Consider the following 25795-nt stretch of genomic DNA (forward strand, 5'->3'; position numbering starts at 1 on the left):
CCCTCCGTCCAATGACAGAAACACATTTCCCCTTTTAAAGACGGACCGACGGACGGACTGAACTCGGCTCCTCGCTGACCGGCTGTGAAGACGAGGGAATCATTCATCTTTGTTTCAGGGCCATCAGCACATGTTCACCGCTGTATGATCCTCAAAGAGACGATGCAAACAGATGTTTAACCACGGAAACTTCACAGATCTCAATATTTATGGTTTTTTACTTCTTTTACTTTCTTAAATGTTTCTCATTTCTTCCCTTGTTCTATTCATTGCATGCTTTTCTTCCTGCCTTCCTTCATTTCTTCCATCATTCTGTCTCTCGTTCCTTTCTCTTTTACTTCATTTCATTTCTTCATTCCTTTATGTTATTTCTTGCCTTCATTCCCTCCTTACTTCCTTTCCTTCCTTCAATTTCGTCCTCTTTTCCTTCTACCCTCCCTCATTTGTCCCTCCTTTCCTTCCTTAATTCCTTTAATTTCTTCCTCTTTTCCTTTCCTTCTTGATTTCATTTCTTTCTTCGTGTAATTTCTTCTTCTTTTTGTTCTTTGCGGTCCTTTCTTCCTGCCTTCATTTTCTCTATTCTCTCTCTCCTTCCTTTTCTTTCACTCATTCTTTCCTCCTATAATTTCTTTCTTTTTATTTTTCTTCCTTTATTACATTTCTTTCTGCCTTCCTTCATTCCAGCCCTTGATTTCTTGCAGTCTTGTATTCATTCATGTTCTTCCTTTTCCCTTGAAGTCTTCTTTCCTTCTTTCCATTCTTCTAGCCCTTAAATATATAATGTATCTTTGTTTTATTTTAACATTTTTGCATTTGTTGCATATTTATTTTGCTCTTCATTTCTTTCTTTCTTTAATTCTTCCCTCCTTCCCTTCCTCTCTTCCACTTCTTGCATTGCCTCCTTCCTTCCTTTCCTTCTCCACTTCTTCCTCCTCCTTTTTCCCTCTCAAAAATAAAAACAGATTGAGTGGTTTTAGTTTTAAGTGATTCATTGTCGTGAAGTCGTCATCTGCTTCTGGGACTTGGTTGAGTGAAGAGGAAAGAAGGAAGCAGGCGACGACGTGAAGCAGAGAACTAAATCTCCTCATCGCCGACGTCCACTTCAGATCCTCACTGTTGGTTTCACGTGTGACGAGTCGGGCGTGAAAATAAAAGATGCATTCATTCATCATTCATAGCAGGAGAATATATGTTTCAATCTCAAATGATTTGTCTTTAGATTTCCCATCTCTTCAATTTATTAAATATTTATACCGTACATTTATGACAACGGTGTCGTTTTTTTTATCTCACGCTTACAGCAGTTTGGACGGACGACATGAGTTCTTTCGTCTTTGTCCTGTTACATTTTGTCAGTCAGCTAAGTCACTGCAGCAGCTCAACATCTGTCTCCTCTTCCTTCAGTTGTGATGTTGTCAGAGTCCTTCAGGGTGGAAGAGAGAATCTGAATGACACCCGAGGAGGAGACTGAAGCTCATCCAGCAGAAGTAAAATGAATCAGAGTCACATCTGAGAGGAGCAAATCATTCCAGCTGTTTTCTCTGGCGCCGTGCTCGTCCTCAATCCGACCGCAGGAGAAGAATCTGCGTTTTAAAACCCAGTGATGTCTATGAAGGTTTAATTAAGAAAAAGGAGACATTCAAAATGTTCAGATGATAAATGTCTCTGGATCTAATTTAGCACGTGGAGACCAAACTGAGGCGGAAGAAGCTCGGGGGAGACGAGTGTGCGGCTTCGTCTGCGGCCTGCTGGGAGTCCTTCGGGCGCGTACCTGTCCGCAAGGTGTCATGGCGGCGTGCTGGGACCGCCGACAGTCCTCAGCCGCCTCACCTAACCTTCAACAAACAGCTCTGACCCCGACATTAATCATCCGCAGGCAGCGGCGTCTCTCCGCTCCCCCGACGCGTCTCAGAGGGGCCGACGTGTCGTCCCCGTCTCACCGTCTAACCTGTCGTACCTCCACCTCCCCGGAGCGTCTCAGAGGGACCGACGTGTCGTCCCCGTCTCACCGTCGAACCTGTCGTACCTCCACCTCCCCGGAGCGTCTCAGAGGGACCGACGTGTCGTCCCCGTCTCACCGTCGAACCCGTCGTACCCCCACCTCCCCGGAGCGTCTCAGAGGGACCGACGTGTCGTCCCCGTCTCACCGTCGAACCCGTCGTACCCCCACCTCCCCGGAGCGTCTCAGAGGGACCGACGTGTCGTCCCCGTCTCACCGTCGAACCTGTCGTACCTCCACCTCCCCGGAGCGTCTCATAGGGGCCGACGTGTCGTCCCCGTCGTACCCCCACCTCCCCGGAGCGTCTCATAGGGACCGACGTGTCGTCCCCGTCGTACCCCCACCTCCCCGGAGCGTCTCAGAGGGACCGACGTGTCGTCTCCGTCTCACCGTCGTCCCCGTCGTACCCCCACCTCCCCGGAGCTCGCCTCGTTGGCCCGTTAACGTCGACCCTCCTCGTCCTTCAGGGCTCCTTCATGACCTCACCCGTCCTGTCTCTTTAAGGTTGTCACATGACCAGCTTCCTTCAAAAGGATCTGATGATGTCACGGACTGTGGTGTTTTTGTTTTTATTTAAAACTTAGTTTCGCATCGGTGACACGTTAGACGTCATATGATGAATGAAAACAAAACTCTCTGAACTCTGATTGGTTGGTTCTTGTCCTGCATGTTGGCAGCAGAGTCATTTTGAAGTTCTGTTCTTTAGAGGTACTTGTACTTTACTTGATGCAGCTTTACTTTTCAGATGACAGTTTTTCATCTCCGTCCTGTCCAGGTAAAACCACATATCTCCAGATGTGTTGATGCTGAATGTTTGTGATAAACTGAAGGATGAAGTGTTCCTTTATGTGTTGCAGGGCAGCTGTGGCTACAGACGTAGCTTACCACCACCGGTATGACTGGGCGAATGGTGTGCATGGAACCTTGTAAAGCGTCTTTGAGTACTAAGAAAAGCGCTATATAAAATAAAGAATTATTATTATTATTATTATTATGATGAATGTTTGTGATAAACTGAAGGATGAAGTGTTCCTTTATGTGTTGATGATGAATGTTTGTGATAAACTGAAGGATGAAGTGTTCCTTTATGTGTTGATGATGAATGTTTGTGATAAACTGAAGGATGAAGTGTTCCTTTATGTGTTGATGTTGAATGTTTGTGATGAACTGAAGGATGAAGTGTTCCTTTATGTGTTGATGATGAATGTTTGTGATAAACTGAAGGATGAAGTGTTCCTTTATGTGTTGATGTTGAATGTTTGTGATAAACTGAAGGATGAAGTGTTCCTTTATGTGTTGATGATGAATGTTTGTGATAAATTGAAGGATGAAGTGTTTCTTTATGTGTTGATGTTGAATGTTTGTGATGAACTGAAGGATGAAGTGTTCCTTTATGTGTTGATGATGAATATTTGTGATAAACTGAAGGATGAAGTGTTCCTTTATGTGTTGATGATGAATGTTTGTGATAAACCGAAGGATGAAGTGTTCCTTTATGTGTTGATGTTGAATGTTTGTGATAAACTGAAGGATGAAGTGTTCCTTTATGTGTTGATGTTGAATGTTTGTGATAAACTGAAGGATGAAGTGTTCCTTTATGTGTTGATGATGAATGTTTGTGATAAACTGAAGGATGAAGTGTTCCTTTATGTGTTGATGTTGAATGTTTGTGATAAACTGAAGGATGAAGTGTTCCTTTATGTGTTGATGATGAATGTTTGTGATAAACTGAAGGATGAAGTGTTCCTTTATGTGTTGATGTTGAATGTTTGTGATAAACTGAAGGATGAAGTGTTCATTTATGTGTTGATGATGAATGTTTGTGATAAACTGAAGGATGAAGTGTTCCTTTATGTGTTGATGTTGAATGTTTGTGATAAACTGAAGGATGAAGTGTTCCTTTATGTGTTGATGATGAATGTTTGTGATAAACTGAAGGATGAAGTGTTCCTTTATGTGTTGATGATGAATGTTTGTGATAAACTGAAGGATGAAGTGTTTCTTTGTGTTGATGTTGAATGTTTGTGATAAACTGAAGGATGAAGTGTTCCTTTATGTGTTGATGTTGAATGTTTGTGATAAACTGAAGGATGAAGTGTTCCTTTATGTGTTGATGATGCATGTTTGTGATAAACTGAAGGATGAAGTGTTCCTTTATGTGTTGATGTTGAATGTTTGTGATAAACTGAAGGATGAAGTGTTCATTTATGTGTTGATGATGAATGTTTGTGATAAACTGAAGGATGAAGTGTTCCTTTGTGTTGATGTTGAATGTTTGTGATAAACTGAAGGATGAAGTGTTCCTTTATGTGTTGATGATGAATGTTTGTGATAAACTGAAGGATGAAGTGTTCCTTTATGTGTTGATGTTGAATGTTTGTGATAAACTGAAGGATGAAGTGTTCCTTTATGTGTTGATGATGAATGTTTGTGATAAATTGAAGGATGAAGTGTTTCTTTATGTGTTGATGTTGAATGTTTGTGATGAACTGAAGGATGAAGTGTTCCTTTATGTGTTGATGATGAATATTTGTGATAAACTGAAGGATGAAGTGTTCCTTTATGTGTTGATGATGAATGTTTGTGATAAACCGAAGGATGAAGTGTTCCTTTATGTGTTGATGTTGAATGTTTGTGATAAACTGAAGGATGAAGTGTTCCTTTATGTGTTGATGATGAATGTTTGTGATAAACTGAAGGATGAAGTGTTCCTTTATGTGTTGATGTTGAATGTTTGTGATAAACTGAAGGATGAAGTGTTCCTTGATGTGTTGATGTTGAATGTTTGTGATAAACTGAAGGATGAAGTGTATTGGATTGTATCGTGCATTGATTGTGAAGAGTTGTATAGAGATGATAATACATTGTTTAGAGTCTGCTGAGGGGGAATGCTGCAGATTGGTCCAGTATTGGACTCCATTCGTCACTTAGACACAAACACATTGGACAATAGATTGCAGGTTAAAAACAACAAACCAAACAAAGTAACCCTTTCAGTAAAGGATCTGACTATTTGTATAGTATGTATTCAGCAGGAAAATATGAAAATGTACGTGCATCACATCCTGTAAACAAGAATTTTAAAGGTCCTTCATTTCCTATACGAGACTCAGCGTCTCAAGAGCTGCTGGCTCTGTGAAGCACTTGAACACAGCAGAGTATACTAACAACATCCGATTCACCGTTTTAATGTTTAACATCTGTTGAGCACATTTGCTAATTAGTTAAGAAAACACGACTGAGGCTGAGGGAATTTGTTTTCAAGGTATTTAGTCAGAAATTAAGCCGTGGACTATTTTACATTTTATGACAGCGTATTACGACCAATAGAGGTTGGTCGTACAGAGAGGGGGTAATGTTCAGATAATATTCAGTACGAAATTTGATCCCCCAAATCTCGTGGGATCTCGTGACATTACGTGAATCCAGCTGCTGTGCAAGGAAACCATTTCACGTGCAAAGTGGAGCGATGTTGCTTCTTGACAAAAAAAATAAAAATTCTTCCGAGCTTAGTTATAGTTTGTTGATTTCTAAAAATCATCCTCTGGGGAACATGACTGTCCGTACAAAATGTAACGGCAATCCATCTAATAGTTGTTGATGTAAATCAGTTTGGACCAAAGTGGTGGAGCAGCTCTCCATCGTCCAGATTTTCAGATTAAGAGTCTCCACTTTGTTTTTCTCTGACTGAGCTGATCTGAGTTCCCACAGTGAGGAACACTGCAGGACTACAAATATGAGGTCGCACACACACACACACGCACACACACACACACACACACACACACACACACACACACACACACACACACATACACACACAAACAGCTCTCACAACATGAGTCACATTTGAATGGCATCGTGTCAGTGGGGCTGTCAGGGTTTAATAGAGCTCTGCTGAGCGTTGCCAGGTCTGGTTTAACATTCACAGAGTTTACATCAGGACTGCAACTCTAGTGTGTTTGTGAAATCTTGTTCTATAAAACTCAAAGTATAATGTGACAGCACAGAACAATCTTTATTCATTACAGCGAACACTCAACGGGAAAGGATGATTCTGGTTCATTGTAACTCGGCTTTTTATTGGCGTTCCGTTATTCATATCAATCACAATGAAGTTAAAGGCGGTTACACCAGCATTTAAAAAAGGTACAAAAGAATCGATTAGTTTCCATAGAATTTGCTTAAAAATTTGTTTTGGTGGTGATCTAAATTCCTTCTGACAGAGGAAGATAAAGTAAAAGAATCAAATGAATCGACAGCCCCTCTTGTGATGGGCCAGAGGCGTACAGTGAGAGGGCCGACGGTCCCTTCCTCGCCTCCTCCCTCCTTATTTCTGGCGACCTTGCTCGGACCACATCACATTCTGCCATGGCGACACATGCACAGCATCGCTACTGCAGCTGGCAACACATAGACCCTGATCACACCCAAACGTGTCACAACATATTCATATTCATATTAACCTTTCGGCTGCATTTCTCCGTTCCTTCCACATCTACCGGCATCACAACCAGGACGTCAGTGGTACAGTAGTAAAGTCCTAAAACGTTGTGAATATTGATACTTATTGATACTTATATACACGTCTATAAACGACACTCTATCCTGTTATATTGCTGTCCTACACCATATATCATACTATACTACCTTACACTATATCTCATATCCCATAATCATCATTTAACATTATGCTGTTATGTCACTGATCATTTTGCATCATATTCCGTATTATATGTATATTAAGCACTGATGGCCATAAACACTCATATATCGGTCTGATGCAGTCTGTGAACATAGACTTGCTGACTCTGCTGCTGTTAATCACACCGCTGACACATTAAATTACAATTTTTGTCTCCCTATGCTCATGTGTAGTTTACTATTTGTTAAATTATTTTCGTTTCATACACCTGCTTTCATGTATTTCTTTTATTTTCTCTATTTATGTTTTTATTTCTGTCCTTGTGCTGCTGCAAAACACGGATTTCTGCTCCGGGGATCAATAAAGGTTTATCTTATAATCTCATTTTATCTAATCAGACTATTTAACCATTTAGATGCATGTTGAGGCCGACTCATCTTCTCATGTTTGCGCTTCATCGTGTGTTATCTGCTCTCTGAGGGCAAACACAAGTTCACCCGTTTATCGTGACTGAACAATCATGTGTTCGTGTTGCTGTTACAGTTCATCATATTGTGATCAACACCATATAAAAGACCTCACGCAAGAATGATTTGGTGTTTGTACTTTTCTCGTACTTCAGATTCATCAAACGCTCCTAACTTCAGATAACTGCGTAAGTGACCAGCGTTAAATTTAGCCACCTGCGGATAAATGAGCGAGCTTCAATGGGAATTGGAAATTAGAATAATATACGCCCCAATAACATCATGTGAGGCTCAGCTTCCTGCCCTATCTTTCCTATATTTAAGTCCTGCTTGTAGAGACAAATACCGAGTGCTGTTAATCACCCGAGGGCCAAACTGTCACTGAGACAAAGAAGAAATGGGTCCTTGTGAAAAACATCTCGCCACCGCAAGGCCCTCGATGTAACGCAGCAGCAGCGTGACGCAGCAACGTGACGCAGCAGCAGCGTGACGCAGCAGCAACGTGACGCAGCAGCAACGTGACGCAACAACGTGACGCAGCAGCAACGTGACGCAGCAGCAGCGTGACGCAGCAGCAACGTGACGCAGCAGCAACGTGATGCAACAACGTGACGCAGCAGCAACGTGACGCAGCAGCAACGTGACGCAACAACGTGACGCAACAACGTGACGCAACAACGTGTCGCAACAACGTGACGCAACAACGTGACGCAACAACGTGACGCAGCAGCAACGTGACGCAGCAGCAACGTGACGCAACAACGTGACGCAACAACGTGACGCAACAACGTGACGCAACAACGTGACGCAACAACGTGACGCAACAACGTGACGCAACAACGTGTCGCAACAACGTGACGCAACAACGTGACGCAACAACGTGACGCAACAACGTGACGCAACAACGTGACGCAACAACCTAACATAACAAGCTAAATCCGGAAACATACAATGCCAACATTTTTAACCCTAAACACTGTGGTACCATGAAACATTTCCAAATGTTGTGCTGAACATCTTAAGTGAAACCTTATATCTTGATTATTACTACGTTGTTTTATGAAGTCATATCCGTATTGCTGTGAATTAGACTCCTTGTGAAGTTTGCAGGAGAAGTGAACTCCGAACATTTGAAAGCATATGATTCATATAAAATAAATGACAGTTCGTTTACATTCGCCGTTCCTTAGGAGCATTTTTCTGGTGCTTTCCTGTTCTGAGAGTAAAAAGTGGGCTAATCGTGCTGAGGGAGGGAAGTAGGCCAGGATATGAAGTTAATTTAAAAAAAGGATAATGTAAGAGCAGTGAAGCCTCAGAGAGCTCAGCCTTCATTCCGCTTCATATTTTTAGTTCATCTGAGAACGGAGACATCCAGTCTCTGAATTCAGCAGGAAAACGTCTGAAGGCTTCAGTTTGACAGGGAGACGACGGAGTCCATAACACCTGAAAATCACCTGATCTATGAGAGTGTTAATGTGTACATCCACAGTAGACCACATCTACACTGTGCATTAGTGAGTAATGGTTATTTTTTGTGACTTGATAACGATGTTTAAATATCTTGCCATGAACTGATTTTGAAAACGTGGCGTCGTACGTTCCTGCAAAGCACGGATAAGCTGAATGTGGACCTCACGTACTCACGTAGTATAGACAGTGACCGTCAGTGAAACGTGATATAATGAATATAACAAGCGATAAAGTCCACGAATGGCAGTGTTCATGTGTTTCAGGCAGGAAGAAGTCCTTTGCAACATCGGTCAACATGTCACAGACCTCTGTTTGCTGCTTGGCTGCAGGTTCTCTGACCCCATTGCAGCTTGCTTCATTTCGACTCCTTTCAAGACTTTCATGTGAACAGATGTTTGCATCTTCCCTCTGCACTTACATTTAGCACCTTTTATAACTTCACTGGATAGTTGCACGTTCAGCACATGACACTTCAACCTCATCCAACACCTACACTTAATCAAATGCCACTAACCTCACACCAGCTCCTCGTATCACTCACACTTGAACTGACATCTCAACTGTCTTCAGCCCTTCGACTGACACTTGACGTTTACATTTTGACATCTCAAATTCACACAGCACTTACATTACAAACGGACACCTCCAACTCCGACGACTGCGCTCCCTTTAAATTACTTTTCAACTTCCGTAAACCTTTAGACTTCAGTCCTGGTTGATTGGTTGTGACGTGGTGACTCGTCGAGCACTTGCTTTCCAGTTGCTTGTTTACAATAAAATAAATGCTTTTAATGTGAAGCAGCAGCAGCAGGAAGTCCAGTGAGCATTAGCAGTTACTTAAAACAGCTCTGACTTGACTGTAGGAGAGAGACCTAGTATTTTATGAAACTATTATAATATATAAACCCAACATCTGAATGGCGGACTACGCCACTAACAATGAAAACTATTATAAAGAGAGGTAATTACTGAATGAATCATTCAATAGCTATGCTGAAGAAAAGCTGACCATAAACGGTAGTAAATTGGAGTTTGATTTCATCTCTACGCGCCCATGTTTCCACTGACTTTTAACTCCTTTCAGCCCTTTTAACATCAACGATGCTTCGCTTATTATTCAAATAGGCTGAACATAATATGAATATTTTGTTTGACGTTGCCTTGTTCCTTTTCCAAAATGGTAAAGTAAGGTAGAGGCAGAGCTTCTAGCGCAGACAAAAGTCTGAAGAGGTCAAAACTGCAGCAACACTTGTCGTATACAGAACAACTTTATTGTGAGACCTTTGTCGAAAAAGACTTGATCCGCTGTCTGGATTATGGAAACGCCTAAATTCTGACATAGCAAACATTTGATTCACATAACTGATCTGCTACATCCGCTGTCGGTGTCTTCTCAAATAAATATTTATATTGTCTGCGGACAGCATGAAACATGGCCAATACTAGCTGACGTAAAAAACAGTTTAAACTCGCCCAATTGAAAGAAATTCCTGAAGCCCTCTTTCTATCATTGTCTGTAAGATCAGCCAAGGCGAGTTTCTCTGTTTCTGGTTCACAACTCTTCTACTCTGTGCGGTTTATTGGCGGATGACAGCGACGCGTTAAGCTTGACCTAAAGCTCCAACATCTGATGAAACTACGCAGCCTACTTCTTCCCTCCAAACCAGTTGATGGAAACGCAGCTAATTTGCATTTCGTTTTTGCGACATTTTAAAAGTTTGCGTCACATTTGCTTGACAATTGAATGGAAACATGGCTGATTAAGCCCCGACAATAAGGTTGCTCTGTATCTTCCAAAAACAGTAGAAGGACATCGTGAATTTGTGAACTCAGAGCGATCAAATCGTCCAATCAACAAAGTCTTGATTACGACCCTTATGAGTTGATCTCATGAACACAGTTGAGACACCTTGACTTACCTCCTTTTTGTCTTCCACACAAAGTGTGACCGTAGAACAAAACCTTTGAGATGAAACACAGACGCACTTGTGTTTTCTGTTTAATGAAAAATATGGTTCATACTAGCAGAGAAAACAGAGACGGTGAGTTGATCTCCTCTGGCTGATGGAGACTGAAATAAGGCAATGACCTACAGACGCACTGCATTCTGGGATTTGCTAAGCTACAATAACTGAAGAAAAACTCAACGCCACTTTCTCATAAAAAAGATTTATATGTTGTAACTAATGATTTTATTGTTAATGCATTATTTATCAACGCTAATCCTTCCCTCCTCTTTTTGGATCCTTAAACCAGCTCTCTGGCATTCTGTTTATTAATAACTTATTAACATTTACAGCTGCAGACTTAATGGATTACTAGAAGGAATTTATGAAGCAATTCATGCAGATTCAACCAAGCCAAAGGGTTTTTTCACTACATAGCAAACGACAAGTTCAGGTATTAATAGTTAATTGTGCATTAAGAGGTAATAAACCATTAGTTACAACTTATAAAAGCTTTATAAAGGGTGCCCTATCAGAAAGTGGTATAAAAACTCTTCTGCGTCAGCAGCGATGCGCTGAATAAATGTTCTCTACAAAGATACAACATATACAATTGTTAAATATAGAACTTTAGGCTTTTGAAAATACACTCAATGCTTCTCTCCCCCCAAACAGATATGACCGCTGGGCTTCTAGTGTGAAATGGTTTGCTTGTTCTTACCATGCCGGCTGCATGTTGTCGGCATGTGGCACCGGAGAATGTAAAAGCTGACTGAATGCATAATGTCGCCTGGTGGAGAAGAGACAGAAATCATCTAGAATTCTGCAGTTTTTATGATGAAAAGTGGAAACTTTGCACACTGATACCAAACACCTTGGAAATAAATTAAAAGTTGGACGTTGACATGTCATCTGTCCACCAGTAGGTGCCAGCCTTGTCTCATTGCCAGGACGTCTAATACCGACACTTTGTCACAGCCCTTGACGTCTGATACCGACGCTGCATGCATTCTGTAGGGTTTGTATTGAACGTACTGTAAACCGATCCAAGTCACTGTTAGACGCTCAGAGCAAATACGCCGCAAACTAAGAAAAGTAGTTATTGTAACTCAGTCACTCACCATCTCTTCCTTAACCTAAAGCCTTCAAAATAAAGTTGCTAACTAGAACCACAAAAGTATCTTTGGCTTCTCCTGAAAACAGAACCCTTTTTGGTTCCCGGTTAAACCTTTTGTAAGGGTTTGAGCAGAGACCCTTTCAGAGGGTTCTACCTAGAAACCAGCATAAAGGGTTATACACAGAACTATCTGTGAAAGGTTTCACCCAGAACCCCCTATGATAGGTTCTACAGGCAATCTTTCGAGGAAACATTGTTATTTGAACCCAGACCACAATCTTTCCCTAAACCTAACCAAGTGGTTTTGTTACCTACACTCTTCATAATAAAGTTGCGAACTAGACCATATAGGATTCTTTGGCTTGTCCTCATCGGAGAACCAGTTTTTTGACCTGGAACCCTTTCAGAGGGTTCTACCTCCAAACCAACATAAAGGGTTACAACTAGAACTATCTGTGAAAGGTTCAACCCAGAACCCCCTTTGACAAATCCTTCCATGGTTCCGTCCAGAGCCCTGTCTGGAGTTTCGAACCAGAACCTTTTACACCTTAAAATGGTGCTAACAAGAATCCACCCAGGGGGTTCTACCAAGAACCCTTTTACATTTCAAGGGTTTTATCTTGGAAAGAACCCTAAATGACCGGGCTGATCAGCAACAATCGTGGTTCACAGTCACAGTTGTTCGTGTTGCCTGGATTGTGGGCATTCCCATTGAACAGCAATTATTTCAACAATCCTTGAAGAACTCTTTTTCCAAAAATGTTTCTTTGGGTCAAAGTGGTTCTTAATGGAACTCCTAGTCCCACCAAAAACACTTGAAAACGTCTTTCTGAAAAAAAAGGTTCTTCAGAAGCAAATGGTTCTGGATTCAGAACCTTCAGGAAGAGCCAGTTTGAAATCACCATTTCTTAGACGTGGTTTTGTTTGAATTCACAACATTAACCTCGTGTTTACCGCGGCCGTAGCGTAGCATCATAGTTTGACGCGCGGGGCTACCGACCGAGTGGACCAAGTGTCAGTATGTGACGAGTTGAGAATCAGAACGGGTTAGAATGGCTGTATTTGATTTACCGTCAATCAATTAACCAACTAATTGTTTCAGCTATACTTTTAAATTGACATAAATATATTAAATGAAAAAAATATCGAAATTTGCAAAGTAACTAGAGCTGTCAAATAGAATACTCAAGTAGAGTACAAGTACCTCAAATTTGTACTTAAGTGCAGTACTTGAGTAAATGACTAATCTTCAAAAATATTTTCAGCTTTCTGCTAAAGTGCGCAAAGTTTTATGTTCCCACCATAAAGATGGCAGATGAGATCGTTCACCTTCTCCACCCGACTGATGTTCAGCGCATGAATGTCTGCGTTTTCCCAACAGAAACATCAACAGCTCTCCTCATACAGATACAGTTTTTTTGTTTTTTTATCATGAACTCATATACATTTTTACTTTGCTCAGTTAAGTCACTTACTGTATAATATCACAATGTGTTCGTTTCTTTACATAGAGATGGCGGTGCGTCTGAAAACGTCTCATCGGCGGCTCTGTTCATCTTTGGTCTGTAAAAACGAAACAGAGTTTTGTGCCAAACGAAAACAAATCCATCCAGCAGCTCGTCATAATCCGCTGTTTTTTTCAAATCTCCTGGAAAATAAACATTTTATTTCCAGAAAGTCGGGCTGCAGTTTCCTCAAATCGCCCGAGCATAACGCCGGAAGTGACGTTGCCCCGCCCCTCTGCTCCGGAAGTGGCTGGTGATCCGGCGGCGGACGCTCCGCTTGGCGGTGAACGGCGATGGACGATGGGAACCTTTGTCTGGAGAGCGTCTGTCCTCGCCGCCGCTGTCAGGAGACCTGGAGGACACAAATAATAATCCATCACAACCAGAGTCTGCTGGTCGGTCAGATACATGAGCCTGATGAGGTCATGCTTCAGAACGTTATGAAATATAAATAAATATTTCGATTTTTAAAATTACAAATAAATGTTATTTTATATTATTATTATACAATATACAAACAGTTTTAAAGGTCTAATGTATATCTTTAACCACATATCTAAAGTATAAAAGTATTTATGATGCAGAATTACTCATTTTAAAGTGTTATCGCTAAGCATTTTAATGTTAAATACTTTGTATACTACTACTACTTTCGTTTCCTGAGGCCAGCGCCTTTTTAAATAAAGTATGTCATGGTCTTATTGTGTATGTTATGATGTTGTTTGTATTGTTTTTACTTTGAACTTTGTGGTGTCCTCATGTCTGGAGCACTGAATTTCCGCCGTGTGAACAATAACGTTGATTGAGCTGAATCTGATTAAGACAAAGGTAGTTCGCGAGATGTTTCCTCTTCCACAAAATCTCATTAGCCACAGAGGAGACCGGCAGGTCGATCCTCTCCCTGTTCAATTCAATACAATATAATCCAATTTATTCTGTACAGCCCAAAATCACAAATTGGAGGGACTGGTGCTCTTCCTTACACATGACTTCCATTGATTAGATTCAAACTGGTTGATTAAAAACCCTCAACACTCAGTTTGACTCCTCAGCTTCATGTTTTTCTTACAGCTGGTGTCGACGAGCGTCTGGACTCCGCTGGGCTTCATTAGGGGAACCGAGCCTCACACAGACTTAACAACCACACGGCCCTGCATCCAGCTAGAAGACTCTCGCAGAGAAAAAGCTTTCAGGTGTAAAAGTATACAAATCCCTCATAAGGTGTTTTTGTTTAAGAACTGTGACAAATGCTTGCAGACTAGATTTTCAAAGGTTTTTCTAAGAATCAGATTGGAAATTAGCCTCATGTTTGTGAAAAAAAGATTATTTTTGTATTTAAAGGAGTAGTTTACCCAAAATCCTATATATTAGTCACAACCCATAGGCTCTCTAGGATCCCAGAAAACGCTTTCTATCCAATGATGTTAAGGAAAGCAGAGCGTATAAAGCATATCAGTGCAAACAGACTTTAATGGAGACCGTACGAAGGACAGCAAAACTAAATCTTCAGGGGAAATGTTTTTTTAAGCAACAGTTTTATGTTTTATTTATTAATGAGTTGCGTTTGGATTTACTTGAGGGAATGAAGGCCTCCATCGAAGTCTGTTTGTACTGATATGCTTTCATTTTTCAGGCGCTCCGCTCTCCTCGACGCCATTTGATAGAAAACTGTTTCAGGGACCACAGACAGCCTCAGGAGGCGAGTGCTACATTCAATTCAGATTATTTTTGGGTCAACATTTTCTCTGGAAAACCTCAAGATGAATCTTTTCATAGAATAAGGCTGGTGTTTTTTCTACATTTTTATTATTGCCAACAATTCCCACGATACCTAAACCATCAAAGTGTTACTCCGCCTCTCAAACCTGTCGGACTTCCTGTCCGTGGCTCTAAGCTCCAAGCCCATTGGTTCCTCCTGAAGAAGAACATCTTCAAAAACACAAACATGTAGTTTCATTAAAAAAAAGAAGAAAGGCTGAGTAATCTCCTGAAACCGCTGGTCACTGTAGTTTTAACTGTTATTGATACAGTAGAGTCTGCAGCTCACAGAGTGTGGAGACTTGTCCTCCTGAAGACCCCAAAGAAGAACATGAAACTTTGGGGACAAGTTGGGAATCTTCGTTTGTTGCTCCTCTGTGGAGGCTGAGCTCTCCAGCTGTAATTGTTTCCAGGTGATGACTCAGAAAAAGAAGAAGCAGCAGAAGAAGCAGAAGAAGAAGCAGAAGAAGAAGCAGCAGAAGAAGCAGAACCAGAAGCAGAAGAAGAAGCAGAAGAAGAAGCACCTCCGAGCCGCTCCCCGCCCTGAATTATTCATTTCCATCCTGTTCGACTGCAGTTGGAATCCTAAAAGAGCCGGAGGAGTCAGACAAGGACGAGCCGGATTACACTGAGAACTCGTACATCGCTCTGGAAACAGCATCAACATTCAGACCGGCCCCTAAACGCTCCGCTCACAGCTGATTAAACATGGAGGTGAAGGTGTGTTCAGAGCACTCCTGCAGAGGAGGTAACACGGCTGCTGCGATACACTCGGCTCAGTCAGACCACAGTGAACACGAAGCACGAGATAAAACACTGCTGGTGGAAGGCTTCATCCTCGCTCTGGAGGACACAACAGGAACAGCGTTTGGTCCTCAGCATCACAATATGTTGCGCGTTTGTTTATTTTTCTCCAGGAGGCATTCGGGTGACATGACGTTTGGAAACTTCATCTTTCCAGTAATCATAAAATATGTGGTCCTTGTTAACGGCAAATGTTGTCTCATCATCATCATGTCATGTAAAAAGTACAATCTTTACCTCTGAGACGTAGTGGAAGAGAAGTATTAAGTACCTTGAAGTACAGTACTTGAGTAATGTGCTGACTCAGAACATCACTGGGCTGACGTAAAGTGACAAGAACACCGAATATGTAATGAGACCAAACTGTGAAGTGACTGTTGAGAGGTTTCAGTGAAACGTTTCCATCTGAGCAGAACGGTGAAAACAAGCAGCTGCAATCTGTCTTCTTCTAAAAGAAGGAAGAGTACAGGATATTCAGTCCCTGCGTTCACATTCAGAGTAAATAGTTGTCCTTCTCTCCAAGGAGCATTGGATTTCTGTCTGATTGAGCAGAGTGTGATTTGAGTGCCTCTGCAGGTTCCAACCAGACAGGAGGCTTCAACACACAAACGCACTCCAGCGTAGGAAACACACAGACGGGTAAAGTCACACACGGTGCTCAAGGACGGTGATGTTGGAAAAAAAACACAGAAAGAAACCTCCAGCGAGACGATGCAGCGTGACACAAATGAGTTCTGCTTTGTGCTGCGACGCCTGATTACACCTCCGCAACGGCAAATTACATCCTCGCTCCACAGCCTGTAATGATCGTGTACGCACGTTAGGAATGAAATGTTCAGCGCTTTGAACAGCCGTGTGCAGGTTTAACCTCTTCGACCGCCACCTGAAAGCACCTCCGTCCTTGCCGACTCATGTGGTTCAAACTCTCAAAACTTTCTTTTAAATTATAGTGCAGATCTCAAAGGGTCCGAGGATACCAAACCTGTCGAGAGACAGTATTTATTGCAGGTTTAACGGCTTTACAGTTGATGAGAACGTTTTTCCGCACCCTGTTTTTGGCCACTCGAGGAAGGAGTTGTGAACATTTACATGTTATCAGCTTTCATTTGTCACGAGGAGTCTTTGTGTCCACTGATGAATCCAGGTCAAATATTCTCTCTCTTTTAGCTCCATTTGTGGTCTCCACCAACTCCTGAGGGAAATATCTGTTTCTGTAGCTGCTAAATGCGTCACTACTTTCAGCAGTTTGTCTCTGAACAACGCCATAAGAGCGGTGTTTGTTTGTTTCCTGTGTGAAACCGAAAGTAAATGTTGTCTTTGTGTTTGTTACTTAATGTCATGCAAGAGAGCCTGCGTAGTGTAGTTCCCATAGATTAACGCTAGCTATATTGCTTAAGTTATTTTTTCTTTTTTCTAAACGTAAACCAATCGTTTCATACATTTCACCATGTGGCATCGTAAATGACTTTTCATTCAAAAACTTCCTCCATTCCTTATCGTCTCCATGACAAACAAAAACATATAAAAAATAATACAGACAGTATGAATCATTCAGAAGTTGTTGGATTCCTTCTGTTTGCCTTGATGACGACCCAGAAACATGAACTTCATCATCTAAAAAGAAACAAAAAACATTGGAATAACAATAATAAACAATATTCTTTATGAACATTGGTCCATGATTTCCCTAAACCAAACCAACACCTTCCCAAACAACCGATCGTCCTCCTTATGGATCCTCAGATCGTTTCGACAGTTTGCGAGTATCCGCCTCTTGTCTTTGCATGTCGAAGGTCTTGAACTTTAGGAGCAGAAGCTCCACTCATGATCTCAGACCAACGTTATAGTGAGCCGGCAAATACTACGAAGAAATAAAATCAGAAATGGCAGAAATGAGCTTCATCTTGTTCGTTACACATCAGTTTAAATCACATTACTGCTCTACAACCGCCTTCAGTTATTAGAGGTGTGTGTGTGTGTGTGTGTGTGTGTGTGTTATCTGCTGTTTCCATGATAAACACTGCAGCTTGGAGTAAACTGGAAAGCAGGCGGCCTTGTTTCCAACATAATTGCTTTATGATGAATTACGGCCGGTGAAGAGAAACAACGAGCGGTGTTTCTATTTATTTCACCCTCAAAGCAAAAAAAGCAAGCTGGAAATCGTCTCATTAATATTCCACAGCGGCGGCTTTTTAAAATATTAGATCGAGCTATGAACTCCTTTTTCAACATTCTCGGAGCCGATAGATGTTTAAGAATCCTCCTGAGAAAGAAAAGTCCTGCGCTGAAGCACACGGGGGAGTTTTCAGGTGAACAGACGGCAGCTTCTCCACGGCTACGCTAACATGAAAGTGTGTTATTTCTACCTGCCTCCACTGTGAGAGCTGCTCCACCTGCAGGTTACAGCTCACAAACTAAACCATACTGTAGACTGAAACACCCCGACGGCACGAAGCTCTACTTGTGCACAGCTCTGGAGTTGCTGGTTGGAGTTTGAGGTGGATTTCGATCCCCGTTGAGTCCAGATGGGGATTTCGTAGCGTAACTCCTGTCTTTGGTTAGAACTTGGCAACAAGAGCACTTTGGCTGAGCTGAGGGAACGATTGTGGTTTCGGTTGACAATCACATTTTGTGTGAATTCTTCTGTACTAAACCAAGTTGATGATCTTTCCCTAACCAAGTGCTACCTGCGCCTCAAACATGAGCATAAAGTGACCTCAGTCACTACGCGCGGATAATGCTGAGCAACAATGAACTGCTCTCACTAAAGTCAATGCTTTTCTATCACCTATGAAAGAATGATCCATTGGCATGCTGTGTTTGAGATGACCTGATTTTGTATTTGTTATTTCATATTTTTATATTTTATTCATATATTTTTAGTTTTTTGTCATATTTGGTATGTTCAATTATCTTGTAGTTATTTTTGTCTTTGTTAAATGTTTTGTTTAATCGTGCTTGTATTGTATAATTATCGCTGAGGACCCCCTTCAAAACCAGATGGTACATCTCAAGCGGTTATTCCTAAAGAATTTCCATATACATGTTCGGTATCAATGTTTCAAATTAGTTGTATAGAGACGTATTTTCTTACGGACTCAAACACGGTACGTAAGAGAGTTTCCCTTTAAGAGGAAGGTGGGAGAAGATCTTTTCATCAGACCATGAAGGATCCACAGAACCTTTATGATCCAAGAGCCTCGCCAAGTGAAGGAGCAGCATCCAAACTCATTATATACCACTAATTAAATCCTCTACACGTTCTGTAGGTCCCTGTAAGCCTGTAGAACCTCCTCAGGGCCAGTTTAACATCGTTTGTTCCTGCTTTCTGAGCTTTAATGAACGCTCGCTGCTCTCCTCGTGTAAACACAGTGGAGTTTCGCGTCGGTCCGCCCACTCAGCGCTGCGTCTCTGTAATTTAATTTACCTCACCGCGAGGCAATCAGATCTGCTGTCCTTCATTAGCAGACGGAGCTTGTTGGTGTGCGTTGCTCCCTTTTTGTTTGAATAAAAATTTTTAAAAAAAGAAGATTTTCTGGAGCCGGAGGCGGCAGACGCAACGACACGCCGCCATCTTCCTGCCAAATGGAGACGAAAGATGAGAGAGAGTTGTTCATTGAGCTCAGAGAGGATGAAGCAACGTCTCCCATCATCCTCTGCTTCCAGGTGTCGAGATCACATTCAAGTGTGTAGAGAAAATCTCCCTTCATTGATGATATAAAACTGTTATTTAGCTGATTATTTACACCTGAAAGGCTCTTAATTGATGATTTTTTTGTCCCTAAAATCAATGAATAATCGTTATCTCCATGTTGAAAATAAAGATGCATATTGTTTTGTGCGTAATGGTGCAGCTCCAGTTGCAGCTGTGTGTTTCCTCGACGCTCCGACGATCTGACCTGGCGAGCAGCTCCTCGCTCTGCCGTCCACATTTAAAGCTACGAGTTCCCCACCGGAGGAGAAGCTCTTCAGACGGGGCAGAGAGGGGGGAGGGCTTTCTTTGTGGAGTCGGCAGCTTGACAGACTTCATTATTCAGAGAGCGGACCCGCTCAACCAACCAGAACTCAGAGAGGAGACAGTGAGCCGGGGAACTCGAGCTCTGACATGCAGACGGCGAGTGGCAGCCGTTTTACTGCTGTCATCCGATTCCTCAAATGTCATCTGAGACCTGCTTTCAGGGGATTCACAAAGGCCAAAACAGTGCACGGAAAATAGTTTTATTAACCGCTGTTTCGAAGCCGAAAGATGAACTGTGAAGCTGAAGTAAAGAATAAAAGGCTCGGTTTACAGGTCAGCTTTTGATCAGCGTGCACGTGAACAGACGCTGCTGCAGAAAACAGAAGAACTCTCTCAACTGAAGCCACCTGACGCTTTTCAACAGACAGTTAACCAGATAATCAGCCTTTAAGGACAAACAGAAGGACAGAGACCTGAGGGAAGATGAGGAGCTGCGTCTTCAACAACCAGCTGCTCTTGAATGAGGTTTGGATGGTGCGGTGATGAAGAGGCTTTTGAAAGCTACTCCACTTCAACGGGCCGCTGTGAAGAGTGCTCGTGCAACAATTATTCAATCAACACACACAAACTGGCAGTGATTTTAAAAGCAGCCAGCGGCGTGCTCGTTAGAGGACGCTGTGTTTTATTATGTTCGTAGAAGCTCTTATGATCTTTGATTGGAACTAAACACACAGCGGGAGGAAGGACGAACAGCACATTTGTTGTTTTCTTCTTATATGTAACATCGTCCTTTAATCATATTTCTGTCTTTTACTAAATACAATCTGCACACCTGTCTTCTTCACAATGACCGTGTGGCAACTGTACTCCTTATCTTTTAATAATATTTATTCCTTTATATTTACCGTATTGCAATTCTAACACTGGTCTTTTTGTCGACTAGAGATAACATCAGTTTAACCTATCGGTTCAAATTTTTCACAATAATCAGCTGCCCGTGTGTTCGTCGTACATTAAGAGGTTAAGCTTGATGAAATGTTTTCTTTTAACGGCCAGAAGAATGAAGTTTGTTTTGATGTGCAGGGTCCTGCTTATGATCAGGGTGTTGGAGCATCCTATGTGAATGTGAACAGTCTATGAAGATTTCAGAAACCCTGGACTAATCTGTATCCTGTAAACCTTCATATTCTACCAGGAGAACTCTGACATTATACAACATCTCAAGTCATCCTCCTGCTGCTTGGATATTCTACCAACACACTTTTCAAAAATATTTCAAACTGCATGACCACTGATCTCTTACAAATTATAAACACATCCCTTCTCTCAGGTGTCTTCCCACAAGCCATAAAAAGTGCAGTTATTAAACCGCTCCTAAAGAAGGCTAGTTTAGACTCTGCAACGATGAAAAATTATAGGCCAATATCAAACCTCCCATTTTTGAGTAAAATAATTGAAAAAGCGGTTTTCCAACAGCTGAACAACTTCTTGGCCGTAAATAACTGCTTTGATGTTTTCCAGTCAGCCTTTCGACAGCACCACAGCACTGAAACTGCTCTTGTTAAGGTCTTCAACGACATCCACTTAAACATAGACAATGGCAGAAGCTCAGTCTTAGTGTTACTGGATCTCAGTGCTGCATTCGACACGGTCGACCATGCCATACTCCTAGAAAGACTAAACATCTGGGTGGGACTCTCTGGCACAGCACTTAACTGGTTTGAATCCTACTTGAAGGACCTAGAATACTTTGTGTCTGTAGCTGATTACACATCAGAGCTGACTAAAATGACATGTGGTGTTCCCCAAGGTTCAATACTGGGGCCTCTTCTGTTCAACATCTACATGCTTCCACTAGCTCAGATTATGGAAAACAACAAAGTGTGTTATCATAATTATGCAGACGACACACAAATCTACATAACTATGTCACCAGGGGACTATAATCCCATACAAGGGCTGGGTAACTGCATTGAACAAACCAACAACTGGATGTGCCAGAATTTTCTTCAATTAAACAAAGATAAAACAGAAGTAATTGTTTTTGGTACCAATGACGAACAATTGAAAATCACCGCTCAGCTTCAATCACTGATGTTAAAACCCACAAACCAAGCCAGAAATCTAGGTGTAGTTATGGATTCAGACCTCAACCTGAACAGCCATATCAAGACAATTACAAAATCAGCCTACTATCACCTGAAGAATATATCAAGGATTAGAGGACTTATGTCTCAACAGGATTTGGAAAAACTTGTCCACGCATTTATCTTCAGCAGACTGGACTACTGTAACGGTGTGTTTACAGGTCTCTGTAAAAAGTCCGTCAGAACGCTGCAGCTCGAGTCCTCACTAAGACCAGGAGGGTGGATCACATCACTCCAGTTCTGATGTCTTTGCACTGGCTTCCTGTCCAACAAAGAATTGACTTTAAAATCCTGCTGTTGGTTTACAAAGCACTGAATGGTTTAGGGCCAAAATACATCTCTGATCTGCTGCTACCTTATGAACCATCCCGACCCCTCAGGTCGTCTGGGACCGGTCTACTTTCTGTTCCCAGAGTCAGAACTAAACATGGAGAAGCAGCGTTCAGTTTTTCTGCTCCACATATCTGGAACAAAGTCCCAGAAAGCTGCAGGTCTGCTGAGACCCTCAGCTCATTTAAATCAAGATTGAAGACTTTTCTGTTTGCTGCTGCCTTTAATTGAACCACGTTCAATTCATATATTAATCAATTTACTGCATTTCTGCATTTTATTTCTTACACTGTTTTTTAATGTTTTAATGAATGTTCGTAATTGTTTTTAAATCTCCTTTTCTTTTGCCTTATGTTTTGATGCTTTTAATGGTTTTATGTGAAGCACTTTGAATTACCTTGTTGTTGAAATGTGCTGTACTAATAAACTTGCCTTGCCTTGATAGCAGCGGTGGTGAGTCAACTCCTCCTAATTCAACGGCTCTCATGACACCGACGAAGAAGTTACCCCTTGTTGTTTGTGTGTCTTCCTACAGAATAAATAAACCTGATTTTTACAGGAAACTTGGTTAGCTTCAGGAAAAGATCACGTTTTTGGGTCAAAATAAATGGTGTTAAAGTGACAAATAAATCAACATTGTCTTTTTGCTTCACACGCATCACGAACGGTGTCCTGAGTGAAATGCCGATTGTCATGACTCATCAACCTCAACGCCCCGTTTGGGTTTTTGAGGTCTTACTTCCTGGTTCGGGGTGACGTGGACTACACGCTAACTGATTTCGTGAGATATCTACAAAGAACAGCCCGGGGTAGATCCCCCTCTGCCACGCTTTATTCATCTGTAGAAAAATAGCAAAAACAACTAAAACGTTGTCCGACACACACACATCGCTCAGCTGTTGTAAAGAACACTGGACAGCGCTTTTAGTTGTGTGAAACACAGCGGAGAGAGATGAAGAGAGTCACAGCTTCTTTGCCTGCTTGCTTTATTTTTTAGTGGTTGTAAAGAGAGCTTCCATTTTCCATTTCATCCGACTGATGCTGGACATTTTCTCACTGGTTGCACAATAGATGGCAACAAACAAATGATGGATATGGTCAAATAATGAAACCAAAGAGACGCTACCCTGTGAAGAAAAAACTGTGATATAATCGACCCGTCGTCAACTATTGCTTGAATATTCAAACCAATCCATCTCATGATTTACTGCCACATAAACAGGCGACGTCAAGGTCTGAAATGGCAGCATCACTTTCTCAATGTGATGCGATGTCTGCAGGAGATCGTGACGCGTTCTCACCGTGGTGGTCTTCACTCGGCCTCCTGGTTGCGTGCAGGTCCAGCCCGACTGATTGACCAGGAGATCGCAACCTTCGTCGTCCAGACACGGCGACATCTCGCACCACTGTCGGGTCCACACGATACGAACTGAGGAGGAGGAGGAGAGACGGGTGAGTTCATTTGTTTCATCACCATGTTTCATTCTCAATTACTGTCTTTTAAATCCACAGAGTTATGTATCATTCTTGGATATTTGTAAGTATTTAATCAATAACAAGTTATTTGTGTTCCTGTGGGGTGTGAGGTCATTACACACACATGATGATTCACTTCAGGTAATACAATGTATTGTGGGACACTTTTTATCAGATTAAATATTTTGGGAATACATTAGAAAAAGGTTGTAATACTTGGTGAGAGGAATGTTTTCATTCTATTCCACAATACAGTATATTCTTGCAAACGTATTTTTCTTGTAAACAACTTGAAATGTTACAACTACTTTCTTTTGAAAGTACATCATCCACATTATATTTTAAAATATGCTTTTATGCTAAAAATATTACAACGTTAGATGTCATTTATACAACAATACATCACTTAACGTACTTTTTTTGAATATAGTGACTATTCTCAATTTATAACCTTTTTAATATTTATTCTAACGTAAGAATCTTGCAAATCCTGACTTTTTTCCCCGCTATCAAATTTATATTCTCATTAAATTATGACACTTTTGTTAAAATTACAATATTTTTGTTGAAAATATTCGATCTGTATTCTTTAAATCTCCAAAATGAAATGGAGAAGAGCAAACACAGAGAACCAAACAAAACTCAGTCCAACATCAGAGGACGGATTCTGTTTACTGTACACGCCTCCTTTTCATCACACCCGGCTATTTATAAAGAAATAGGACATTCTCACAACCACATTTGCATATCGTGGCTCCCTGATTAGCCCACTGAGAGAGGGGAGGGGGTGATGAAGAGGAGGAAGACGAGGAGGAGCGTGTTTGAGGGCTTTAATTGAGCAGGAAACAAGAAATAACCAGAATCACAGGATGTTCAGGGGTAAGAGGCTGAGATATCCTCACTTTCAGTTCTTTTAGATCCCATAATGCAACCTGATATCGTCTCTTCATCAGACCAGCATCAGTTAGTCATATGCTGTGACTCTAACGTATAAAATTAAGAATATGCAACCACTTTATTCTGCAGAATATGGAACAAACATCTGTCAGCAATTAACAGTATGTGCATCTCATTAAAGATGGCCGCTGGTCCCAGAGGGGAAAACGATACACAATGATACACAATGATACACAATGACACACAATGACACACAATGATACACAATGATACAATGATACACAATGACACACAATGATACACAATGATACACAATGACACACAATGACACACAATGACACACAATGACACACAATGATACACAATGACACACAATGACACACAATGACACACAATGATACACAATGATACACAATGATACAATGATACACAATGATACACAATGACACACAATGACACACAATGACACACAATGATACACAATGACACACAATGACACAATGACACACAATGATACACAATGACACACAATGACACACAATGACACACAATGACACACAATGATACACAATGATACAATGATACACAATGACACACAATGACACACAATGACACACAATGATAAACAATGACACACAATGATACACAATGATACACAATGATACACAATGATACACAATGACACACAATGACACAATGATACACAATGATACAATGATACACAATGATACACAATGATACACAATGACACACAATGATACACAATGACACACAATGATGCACAATGACACAATGACACACAATGACACACAATGACACACAATGACACACAATGATACACAATGATACACAATGACACACAATGACACACAATGATACACAATGATACACAATGATACACAATGACACACAATGACACAATGATACACAATGATACAATGATACACAATGATACACAATGACACACAATGATACACAATGACACACAATGACACAATGATACACAATGATACAATGATACACAATGATACACAATGATACACAATGACACACAATGACACACAATGATACACAATGATACACAATGATACACAATGATACACAATGACACACAATGACACAATGATACACAATGATACACAATGACACACAATGATACACAATGACACAATGACCCACAATGACACACAATGACACACAATGATACACGATGATACACGATGATACACGATGATACACAATGACACACAATGACACACAATGACACAATGATACA

The 25795-nt window shown here is 41.3% G+C and overlaps 1 protein-coding gene across 1 annotated transcript in view; it reads right to left on the bottom strand.

Annotated features, from left to right (window-relative positions):
• Positions 1 to 13387: 13387 nt before the first annotated feature.
• The window catches only part of LOC306777087 (chemokine-like protein TAFA-5), a 32180-nt gene continuing 19772 nt past the window's right edge, over positions 13388 to 25795 (bottom strand). The window contains exons 3-4 of the mRNA XM_079268052.1: positions 23448 to 23575; positions 13388 to 13501 (exon numbers count right to left, since the gene is read on the bottom strand). Of these exons, the coding sequence (XP_079124178.1) occupies positions 13493 to 13501; positions 23448 to 23575 (137 nt within the window). The 3' untranslated portion in view covers positions 13388 to 13492. The remainder of the gene's footprint in view (positions 13502 to 23447; positions 23576 to 25795) is intronic.

The sequence above is a fragment of the Melanostigma gelatinosum genome (assembly GCF_949748355.1).
Source record: "Melanostigma gelatinosum genome assembly, chromosome: 1".
Taxonomy (NCBI): Eukaryota; Metazoa; Chordata; class Actinopteri; order Perciformes; family Zoarcidae; genus Melanostigma; species Melanostigma gelatinosum.